This window comes from Lucilia sericata, unplaced genomic scaffold (assembly GCF_015586225.1).
Source record: "Lucilia sericata isolate MDLA Ls3-8-SP2 unplaced genomic scaffold, ASM1558622v1 Contig000447F_arrow, whole genome shotgun sequence".
Lineage (NCBI taxonomy): Eukaryota > Metazoa > Arthropoda > Insecta > Diptera > Calliphoridae > Lucilia > Lucilia sericata.
Window position 1 is genome coordinate 44585 of NW_023994462.1, and position 12310 is coordinate 56894.

Genomic DNA, 12310 nt, shown 5'->3' on the forward strand with positions numbered 1-12310 from the left:
CAAACAAGCAGCAACAGAAAAAAAAAAAGAAATTAATTTCTTTGTTCAATTCTCTTTTTTTTATTGAAAAATAACTTCATTGTTAAGACAAAAAATAAACGCATTTTTTACACCACATGGAAGAAAAAACCAACAAAACTAAAAAAACAAACTTTTTTCAATTGGCCAATTCGTTCGATTTACCAAGGTAAAGAACAACTTTTATTATAATTTATCTTAAAAATTACAAAAATATAAATATTCGCTTGCTAAGGTTTTTTTTTTTATTATATATAAATAAATTATTTATATTTTGATATAAAATAGGGAATTTTCAATAGGAATAAGATTTTGCGACACGCACACTTATATTTTTTTAAGATTTGTGCTTTTACTGAATAATATCAAACTGGGAAGGATAGCTCTGTAACAAAAATACAGAGTAACTCTTCCATTAATGCCTTAATATAATCCATTGAAAATCCCTAAATAATTCTTAAATACTGTGTGCATTTATGTCATGTTATATGGTGAGAGATTCATATAAATATGTATGTATGCATTTATTATAAAGACTAGGTTGGTGCTTTTAAGTTTAAAATTTGTTCTGACTGCATTGTATCTTGCTAAATTAAATTAATTCAGTTCGAGAAACTTGTGTACTCAAAGTATATAGTTTAAACTTAAGAATAAAGAAAAAATATTTTTTGGTAATTTTGAGAGTAAGCGAGCAGTATTGTCGCTTGCTTATGCTCCACATTAAACTTTTAGCTATTTCTTGCAATAGCAATATTTACGCAGTTCCGGATTACGTTCATAAATACAATTAGCCTGTGAGCCATAAATATTAACGCGAGATATTTGTGACAGTTTAGTGTGCATTGTTAGATTATCCAAATTGTAAGCGACGCTAGCCTCAAAGATTGAATCGCCCGGCGATACTAAAATTTGCAGCTGATAATAAACTTCAGCTGAACGTGAACTGCCGGTTAAGTCGGATAAATAGCCATCCATGTCTAAATTGTGCTTAAATGACAACAACTCCTGGTGAGGCTTCAGTAGCAAAGCCCAATTGATGCGCTTCAAATGTAAAGGTTCGCAATATTGACGAAATGTTTCCGTAGCATTGTTGATAACATTTAATATACTGGCGGCCGCTTTCAATAGAATGCCCATGTCCGAGCTTACATTAAGCTGTTGCCAATTGAGACAGGCACACCAGTGTGGCTCTATATAAGCATCTGCACAAGAACGATTCTGTGGGACGGGTGTAAAAAGTGATATGGCACGGTGTTTAGCTAAATCGGAAACTTCAATCTTTGGTGTGGTTTCTAAAGAAGGCGTTTCTTCGGCCAGTGTTTCGTACGATGTTAGCTCATTGGAAGTGGCTGTAGGTTTAATATTTTGCAGTTCTGTAATTATAAAAGGATTTTTTATTCATTATTTTTAGAATAATTTTAATTTTATGCAAGTAGTTTACCTAAAATATGTACAAGTGTTGCATGTATATCAAATGGTGTCGTCAATCTTTCACTATTCTTAACAAAATGTTCATATTCTTGCGGGAAACGCTTTTTAAATGATTCCGGAAAAGCAAAACTGAAAAATGGTAAACGTTCTTCCTGTTTGCCTTGTAAAGTCTCGCGTATTTCGGTAAACCTAAAAGAGAAATAAAGTAAGATATCAAAAATCGGTTTTAGCAGAGTTTTGACCATAGATTAGTTTAATGCATTGACTACAGATCAGTCTATAGATTAATTTATAGCCAGTTCGACATATAAGTATATAGTCAAGACAATAGATCAGTCTACGATCTCTTGATTATAAATTAATACTAGATGATTATATATATTTGATCATAGATCAATCTATAGTCAAAATTAAAGATCTGTACTGATTCTAGATCACTTTCGTTCTGACCATAGATCAATTTATAGTATCGACTTGTGTTATTATTAATAAAAACGAACCTGATACCATGATCCGACATAAATATTAAAATAGTATTATCTAATAGTTGTTTTGCTCTCAATGTTTCCAACCAAGATACAACATCTTCATCAGCCGCTTCAATTAGATTTATAGAATCATGCGATAGTCCACCATGAAAGCTAAAAACAAATCGGGGAGTATCGCTATATTTTGCCATAAACTACAAACAAGAACACAATAAAAATCAGTTCAATTTTAAAGTATTAACAAAAAAATATTACATTCTTTGTATATTCCATCATTGTTAAGTGTGTAGCTTCATGATTGATGCAATGTTCCTTACTGGAACTTAAAATATTTTCAGCCTCTTGATAATAAGTACGTAAATAATGATGAACTGGCTGTGTTTCGAAACCCGTCAAACGATAGGTAAATGTACCCACCGAAGGTATATCCTCATTGAATGAGGTAACATAACCGTGTTTTTCGTAATCTTTCCAAATCATGGGATAAGCTTGATCTACTGGTAGGGCATTGCTCATGCGCTTTCGCGTTTCAGGCATTTCCAGTTCTGTGTAACCGGTTAAAATGGGTGTTAATGCTTGTGGTGTGCCATCGCCAACAATATTGTAACCCTTCAGAACAATCGCATTGAGTTCTTTCGTTAGATATTTATAAGTTTTGGAAAGTTTGCGCATAAACGAATTACGGCTAAGGGAATCAAAACCAAACATGAGCACATTGAAATAGGCAGGCAATTCTGAGGCAGGATCCAACACATTTAAGGGGTTAACATTATTATTCATAGGGGGTGGTACTGGTTTGTGTATTAAAGTATTTTCAATGCCATCTCGCATACCATAAGCCATACCAAACCAACTGCCAACAAATTTTAACAAAATATCATTTTAGTTAATATCTCTTTAGTCTTAACATTACTATATTTTTACTTTACCTTAAACCATTTTCTGCTGTACACAGTACTTTAACGAAATCGGAGGCTTGTAGTATATAAGGTTCTTTGGTTTTTACCGATTTTCCGTAACGTGCTTTAAAGTCATTTTTACGTATTATATCCGTAAATGTACAAGTTATCTCACCATTAGCTGCTATGGCTTCAGGTTTAACGAAACATATGGATTTCTAAAAAGAAAAATTAATTTTAAACATATTGTCGGTCTAATAAATAAAAAAACAACTCACTTCGCACATTACCCAATCATCATTAGGATTCCCACAGTCAATTTTATCTACTGAATGGAAAAATTTCATCAATTCAGGATTATCGATTGGTAGCTCTGGTAAACGACATTCTACTTGGTTCATTATAGATCGTATAGAGCGTTCCATTATTTGTCTACAAAATGAAATTTAAAAACTTAGAATTTAACGTTATTTGTAAAGAAAAGCCATGTGGCAACGCTACTAACAAATTAGGGTTCTATAATTGAAGCAAAAGGTCGATTTTTCGACTTTTTGTGATTTATGAAAAGTCGATTTTTCGACTTTTTTCGTTTTATGAAAAGTCGACTTTTCAAACTTATTATTACTTGGAAAAAACCTAAAATTTTCGATTTTTCAACTTTTTTACTTTTATTTTCAAAGTTGACTTTTCGACTTTTTTCATAGATGATAATCGAGTTATCGACGTTTTTGGAACAAAATAGTCGACTTCGACTTTTTTCGACAAAAAGTCGATTGTTCGATTATTCGAAAGTTGATTTATAGAAATCTGGTGTGAACCGGGACAATCGGAATCAAAGAAGTACAATTTTTAATGCTGTTTTGTACAACTTGAAAATTCCATTTGCCAACCCTGATACAAGCCGAGGCAAAATGATCGGCGGCGGCAACTCGACCATTTTTGGTCGATGGCGGCGGCTTGTTATAAAATATAAACTGCGGCGACTAAAATATCGGCTCAATCTAAAGGGGGTTTTACATACAATACTTTGTATTAATATCAGAGTTTCATTGTCTTTAATACAAAATCAATTTTGTTGTCAAAATGTATTGAACAATTTTCTTTCATGTATTAAGAAACCTATGTTTTTCGTTTATTTTCAATTTCATATAGATTATGAAGTTATAGTGGAAAATAAAAGAAAATTAATTTGCAAATTAAAATCAAAAAGAAAATTTTAAATTAATTGTGTATTTTGTAAATAAACAGAATTTAATTTTTTTTTTAAAGCTGAATACATCTCAAACTACAAAATGTTTAAGATTTTCAGACTACAATACATTTTCAAATAATACTTTGTATTAATACAAAATCACATAATGTAAAGACCTTTAAGCTGAGAATTTTTTCTGAAATTTTTCTATATATGCGCTTGTCATGCAGAAAAATGGTTTTATATTGGTTTATTAAAAAAAAGGATATCTATATAAGTATTTTCAAGATTAGATGGTCATTATTACAGTTATTTATATAAAAAATTGTCTTTAATAGATTTATCGTAAGCTTTAAGAATTGCGAAGATTAATGTCAATATTTTGATCAAAATTTGTTTATGTGTTAAGGTATTTTCAGACTACAATACTGAGTATTAACACACTTCAAATTAAAAATATTATGAAAATAATTCGCATTTTCAAAAAATCAATCCGAAAAATACATTTTATGTTTACACTATAATATTTGTAATATTTTTTATCCAATTTTCTATTATTTATGCACTTTTCGTTCTTATTTTTAATGTATTTTACACTTTTTGTTTGTTTTTTATTGTATTTATAAAATACATACCGAATACGTTTGAAAATAAAAAGTTTTTGAATTGTTTTAAAAAATTTATGAATACCGCCGTATGCCAAAAAAATCAGTAATATTTTTGAAAATCAAATTACAAATTATATTTAGACTAGTAAATTGTATTATGATACAAACATTTTTGACAAGTATTAATACTCAGTATTGTAGTCTGAAAATACCTTTAGTAATACATACAGTGTCTCTCATAAGTATTCGAATTTATGTAAACTATGAAAAGAAACCAAATTTAATAATATATTTTGTGTGGAAAATAAATAAATTAATTTGTTATATTGTCTAGATAGTCCTTAGTTTTGATATCACGCCCCTTAAAAATTGGAAACTTTACATTTACTTAAATTAGTTGTGCTTTTTTAAAAAAGTCCATGAAACTACTTCACAAAAGTATGCGAATTTTTCCTGTATTTCATATTTGATCATATTATACGATACACAAATTTTAGAATCGCATGGTTTTATGCTTAATATGGTTTTAAGGGGTTACTATCAACCGCATGGATATATTTTTGACCCATTTGTTCCACAATTTTGGGGGATTTGTACCCTCTTTTCATGTAATATCATTAAAATGGCGATTTTTGGCTATATTTGTAATGTTTTCACCCTTTTTCCAGAAATAAAACCAAAATTTAATATTGGAATTTACCCATAGGGTATCTAAAAATAATATTTTTTGTTATAAGGATCTGTACTTAAACGTTCCAAGATGTATTTTTGGTATCGTTTTTCAGTTTCTAATTGAATTATCTGGATCATAAGTCCCTTTTCGTACCTCTAGGGACGATATTTTTCGACAAAGTTGTCTAGTGTATATTCATGTACATATTGGCACTAATGTATTTTAAATTTTCAATATATTATAGCGGTATACAACCCCAAAACATGCCTTAACAAAACGTCATCCTATATAGTAGATTTCAGTTTTTACTATTCGTAACTTTCACGCTTATGTTGCCCGTTACAATAACACTGTAAGTCCTAAATTTTGGTTTTAATTTGATCATAGTAAATAATATTTAAACACATATCAACATTTTTGATGTAATCATAATGATATCGTGCTATGCAGCATGGAGGCCATTGGTATATAAAAATAATGATTTTACTATTTTGAATGGTGTTTCTTCGAGGCATGTTTTGGAGTTGTACACTTCCACAACACATTGAAAACTTAAAATGTATAAAAGCTGATATCTAAAAGAATATATACCAGAAAACTTTCCCCGAAAATAGTTGATCCTAGTATTATAAAAATGGACTTAAGTTCCAATATATTGAATTAGCGAAAGAAGAATGATCCGAATAATTTATCTTGGAACGTTTAAATACAGATTCTTGTAACAAAAGATATTATTTTTAGATACCCCAAAGGGTCTTTTAAGTCCCAATATCAAATTTTTGTTTTATCTCTGGAAAAAAGGAGAAAAATTTACAATTATGGCCAAAAATCGCCATTTTAATGATATTACATGAAAAGAGGGTACAAATTCCGCAAAATTGTGGACCAAATGGGCCAAAAATATATCCTTTCCGTGGATAGTAACCCCTTAAAACAATATTACGCATAAAAACCATTCGATTCTAAAATTTGTGTTGCGTATAATATGATCAAATATGAAATACAGGAAAAATTCGTATACTTTTGTGAGGCAATTTCATGGACTTTTTTTAAAAAAACACAATTAATTTAAATCAATGCAAATTTTTCAAGTTTTAAAAAGCGTGATATCAAACATAAGGACTATCTATACAATATAACAAATTAATTTATTTATTTTGCACACAAAATATTATTAAATTTGGTTTCTTTTTATAGTTTACCCAAATTCGAATAATTATGAGAGACACTGTATGTATTAGGGTGATCGATTATTCGACATTTGCCAAAAACCGGTTTTCGAATAGTTCGAATAGTTGACATTTAAAAAAAACCGGTTGATATTTTTCAAATTCAGAAAAAACCGGTTAACCGGTTTTTCATTATAAATAAAAAAATATATTTTAATTTGAAAAACTTAATGTTTATGTTTAAATTTGATTAATAAAACATGGCCCGAAATGATTTTTAACAGTTTAAAAGACTATAACTTTAGATCTAGTCGTCTGATTTACATTATTTCTTTAATATAAAAAAATTTGGAAAAAAGTGGGACACTTCTGTTAAACATAAGGTACTATGTAATCCTGTTTAGGAAATTTGCATAGGCATTCCAACACTTCCATAAAATTTCAGCCGTAAATTAATTATTGTATTTGGAATATAATCTTAAGATTGATAACATTTTATCAAACAGTTATCAATTTTACAAATAATTTTTTTTTAATTAATTAGGAAAATCAAAAAAGTTTAACCAAAGGAGCTTTAGAAAAATATACGCTAGCTCCTCGACTCGAATATTTTTAAAATTTAGGCGGGCTGTATTATTATTTACTTAAAAATTTCATTTTAATAATCTTTGAATACAAAGCAAATAAAAGTATTCGAAACCGGTTTTTAAAAAGTGAAAAAACCGGGTTATTCGATATTCGAAAAATCAACATTAAGATAAAACCGACACTGGTAAAGCAGAAAAAACCGGTTTTAAAACCGGTTGAAAAATCGAGTCGATCACCCTAATATGTATATACCAGCAATCATTGAAGCAGAAGAAGCATAAACAACACATACACAAATTTTAATCAAAATATTGACGTGTGGCCATACAGCTTAAAGGCAAGTTGTAATAATAGACATCACACAATCAAAAAATTACCGTTGGAGTCAACCAACTTGATGTGTCATGTCGCTTTAGAAAAACATAAGTTTTTTAGTCGGCGACGGCGCGGCTTGCCAAAATTTGGCCGGCGACCAGCCGCCGCCGATTTGAGCCAAGTCGGCTTGTATCTCTGGCTGTACGTGTTTATTATTAATTATAGTAATTTATTAAGTGGATTGATTATATTTTAAAAATCATTTACAAAACATAAACGAATTTATAAAATAACAAATAAATTTTTAGCCAGAAATAGTTTTAATCTCGCAACAAAATGTCAAATAAAGAATAAACTCGAATACAGGCGTGCGGATGGATGGTCTGCCAATCAGCCAGTTGTTGATAGTAAAATTGTTTTAGAAATTGCAAATAACATTACATGAAATTAGTGCATAATATGTATATTATATGATTGTTAAGGTGTTAATATTGAAAAAACTGGTCAAAAGTATTTTGTAGTTGTGTTAATTTCATTTGGTACAAATTGGGTTTCGGTATGTCACAGCCTTCTTCATATGGAACATCATCTAATAGTAATTTAAGTAGTGGAGTTAAGCAACAACAGCAGCAACATATCACACAATCTCTGACAAGAGTACAAAACATCGATATGCTGTCCTATAATAGCGGCAATATTAACAACAATAATGCCAACAACGGCAACATTACCGTCGTTGCGGAAAGTGGCGGCAACACATTTGCCATTAGCAATAATACGACGACATTGGATCAAACTACCTCCATATCGAATCAAAACACAAATACTGGAGCAATACCCAAAGAAAAATCAGCAAAAAACACCAAACAGCAACAGCCGCGTAAACCACCACCTACTATAGACACATTTTGGCCCAACATACTTCAGGAGGTGCAAACTGCAGTTGTCGACTCGAAGCATCAGTCTTTACCATTGGCACGAATTAAAAAGATCATGAAACTGGATGAAAATGCCAAAATGATAGCGGCCGAAGCACCAACACTTTTCGCCAAAGCCTGTGAGTTCTTCATTCAAGAACTGACAATGAGAGCTTGGATACACACCGATGAAAGTAAACGACGTACCCTGCAAAGGTCAGATATTGCTCAAGCCATAGCCAACTATGACCAATTTGATTTTCTAATTGATATTGTGCCAAGAGAAGACATTAAACCACCAAATCATAGAAGACATCACAATGAGAGCGCATCTTCGGCCAATAACAGTAGTAGTAATAATAATGCAACATCAAGCAACAACTCACCAGCGCCCATGCCAACGGCGACAATGACAACAGTGACTGGTGAGATATTAAATGTATCAGGTCTGCCAATGGAAACTGCAACAGCGACTGCGTTGCCGGCAACGGCCTCTATTACGGGAAACCTCAATCAGACGCAGCCCACCCAAATGCTAACGACCGCCACTGCAACAACAAATCATGCCACACCACAGTTACAAATTATACAACAAGCTGCTCATCCTCAACAGCATCTACAATATTTTATCACACTGCCAGGACAACAAACAGGTCAGGCTCAATTAGTACATCAATTACAGCTGCAACAGCAGCAGCAACAACATCTTAACAATGGCTTAACTGCTGGCACACCACTGACGGCGGCAAGCTTAAATTTAGTGGCCCAACAACCTCAACAGCTTATTCTAACTGCAGCTAATCCCGCAACCGCCCAGGCAGCAAATGTGATGCAACATCAACAACAAACAGCCCTGTTGCAAAACATAGCTCAGCATCAACAACAGCAGCAGCAGCAAGTGCAACAACAACATCATCCGCAGCAAGTGCAGTTGCTACAACAAGTTATGTTAACACCCAGTGGCGAGTTAACCAATATGCCAGTAAGTTTTCAAACAATAATCCCTTACTTTGAGTTAACTTTTAAATAATTTATTTTGCATTTTTACAGATCGCCATAAACGCCAATCAATTGAATTTGTTGCGCCTGCAAATGCAGCAACAGCAACAACATCAACAGCAGCAACATCATCAACAACAAGTTATAATACCAACACATTTATTAACCGCTCAACAATTACTACAACTTCAAGCTCAGGCTCAAAATCAAGCACAGGCTAATACTGCTGCAGCTACAACAGCGCATATAGTACATCATCCGGCTCATATAACCCAACAACAGCAGCAGCACCAACAACAACAAAATCAGCACCATCCTCAAACCACCACACCAACAAATAACATTTACATTAATTCAAACACAGTAGCAACAAATCAGTCTACAGCTAACGCTGCTGCTGCCTCAATGGTGTCCACCGATCGAAATATGGGCAGTACGTTTCGAAACAATTGCTAGCCTCAGAAAAATGTCCAAGGCAACTGTTACTTGACAAATGCCGAGGATTTTCTAAACTTAGTGTAAATTATATTTATTTCTACATGTCGTCATTTCATTTTAAACCGACTTTAATTTAATATGTATGTAATTTTTAAATGAGTCTTATAATTATTATAATTAAAAATATGTATTGTAATTTTTCCTTCTTTGTTTAAATATTTCCATGTATTTCCTTAAACCAGATAAACATAGCTTATATGTTTGTATAATAATATTTAGTATTAGTGTTAAGATTATTTTAATTTCCCAAAAAAAGAGAAAAATAATAAATAAGTTAATCTTTGATAACAAAACAAAATACAATTTAATTTATAGAGTTCTAATTATAAAATGTATGTATAATATTCGCTCACGATCAGAACGATCTTCATGTATAAAGTTTAAACAAATAAATTTTAATTTGTTAATAAAAAAATTATTGCATACAATTACTTTAACTTTATTCATTTTTTTTTTATTGTTTTAAAATTATTTTCTAGAATACTCGAAAAATTAAAGAATTTTAAAATTTTACAAATTCTCCGGACAGATAATTTAGTTTAGACTATTAGAAAAGTTTTTACTATAAGAACCGTTTATTTTCTAAAATTTACAAAATTGGTTCAAAAGTAAATGCAAAACTTTTCATATCTCTTTCTTTTAAAAACTAGTCGACTCATGACACTTGAAATAAATTGTTCATATACAAATATGTAGTTGTATTTCTGAATATGTAAATGATAAAATTGTTATTTCTAACTAAATGAATTATAAATAAATATATTCAACTAGTTTGCTTTTCGTAAGATCGAAACACCGAAATACATACAATGTATGTATATACAATAGGGTATAACTATTGGCTACCATCACCCTATAGTCAGCCAATTTTGTCTTATTTACGAAAACACTTCCTGTTATTTTTGAGTAAACTCTTTCAATAACAGCGAAAATTAAAATTTTTTCTTGTAATTCGGATTCGATATTTGTTAAATTATTAAAAAGCTACCACCCTAATCGTGTGTTTTAAAGTGTGAATACATACCTATTTTTCTTAAGGGACAATGGCTGATTTTTAGTCATTACCAAATGCCCATTTACCTAAAAAAGTGTTCTAACTCACAAAATCACAGTTTTTAGAAAAAGTTTTGGAATTCGAAAGCAAAATTGATAAAAAAATAAACTTAAAAATATAAATAAACTTCGCTATCTGAATCTGTTTTAACTATTCAAATCCCTTGGTTTGTTTAAAAGTTTTTAAAAATAGTAAAAATTCATAAAACATTTAAAGTTATTTTTCTCGAAATGACTTTTTTGGTAGTAAATGAGCGATAAGTAAATCTTTTTCAGTTAATTATGAAGCATTTTTCTTACTTCTCAGTTTCAACCAATTTTATCCTTGAACCAAGTAAGATATTTAGACAAATTATATATTTTTTAATTATAAATAAGTTTTACATTGAAATAATGTTTAAAATGGAGATAATAATAATCGAATAATAATAATAATCAAAGTAACTGATTTTGTTCAGATACGTCAATATTTTACAAAACTATTTTCAAAATCTCTAATTTTGAGGTAGGACACTTTCGAAATAAACCATCTAAATGTATTTATTTCCCTTTGTGATGCTATCGCAAGTAAATAAATTAAATTTCCATGAAATTAATAGTAATTAGTAGAAAAATAATAATACAACAACAACAAATTTTAATGAAATTTAATATCAACACTTACATTTGACTCTGCCTGTCCAGATCTTCCGTACTCCTGGTAAAGTACAAGACACCGGCACCGCAAAATAAAACAAGAATAACTAATTTGATATAGTGACGGCGTAATCGTCTCATTATTATAATGGGCGTGCAACCACAACAATTTATTTAAACAAAATGAAATGGATAAAAAAAGAAATATTCACTTGTTTGGTATTTTAGCTTTTAATTACTTGTTTTTCCTATAAAAAATGTCTTTGTTTTTTGTTGTTCTTCACTGATTTTGCCACAGAGTGGCCAAGTTGTTTATATACATACGTCAATTATTTCGTAAGGACATAAAGGACTTTTAACGATATGATAAACATTTAATTGGATTTTTTCAAAATTATTTTATTAACATTTTAATTTAGAAAAAATGTAGTTAATTATGTTATAAACCTTTGAGAGTTTAATAAATTTATTTATATAAAATATAATTTAGTGTGCATGTAAAACTAAATTCAATTGGCAGCCCTCTCTCTTTGCATCCCCTTTGCAAAACACGTAAATTAAAGAAAGGGTGGTCAAATTAACAACAATTTTAGCATTTTGTTTTTGTTAAGTGGTACCTTACTATCAAAGTATGCAAATAAATTTGGCAATTATGTGACACCAAACAAAGAAGATACAATTTTATAAAACATTTTATTATATTTTTAAAAATATATGAAAAATATAAACAAACATGTACGCAGTGTAGCCATACTATCTAAATTTAGCTAATGCAAATTAATTGCATTCTAAATAAACAAAAATTATTTTCATAAAAGTTGGAATG

At 30.3% G+C, this 12310-nt stretch overlaps 2 protein-coding genes across 2 annotated transcripts; one reads left to right on the plus strand and one right to left on the minus strand.

The window, feature by feature from the left end:
- Window positions 1-161: 161 nt before the first annotated feature.
- On the minus strand, window positions 162-12001 carry LOC119604954. Its single transcript, XM_037957879.1, has 7 exons — window positions 11513-12001; window positions 3115-3268; window positions 2867-3054; window positions 2193-2790; window positions 1950-2131; window positions 1460-1638; window positions 162-1391 (listed from the first exon to the last, which is right to left on the minus strand). Exons 1-7 carry the CDS (start codon window positions 11623-11625, stop codon window positions 751-753), a joined length of 2055 nt encoding a protein of 684 aa, XP_037813807.1. The 5' UTR covers window positions 11626-12001; the 3' UTR covers window positions 162-750.
- On the plus strand, window positions 7545-10182 carry LOC119604956 (nuclear transcription factor Y subunit gamma). Its single transcript, XM_037957883.1, has 2 exons — window positions 7545-9280; window positions 9349-10182. The coding sequence occupies exons 1-2, from the start codon at window positions 7940-7942 to the stop codon at window positions 9751-9753; spliced, it is 1746 nt and encodes a 581-aa protein (XP_037813811.1). The 5' UTR covers window positions 7545-7939; the 3' UTR covers window positions 9754-10182.
- Window positions 12002-12310: the final 309 nt, after the last annotated feature.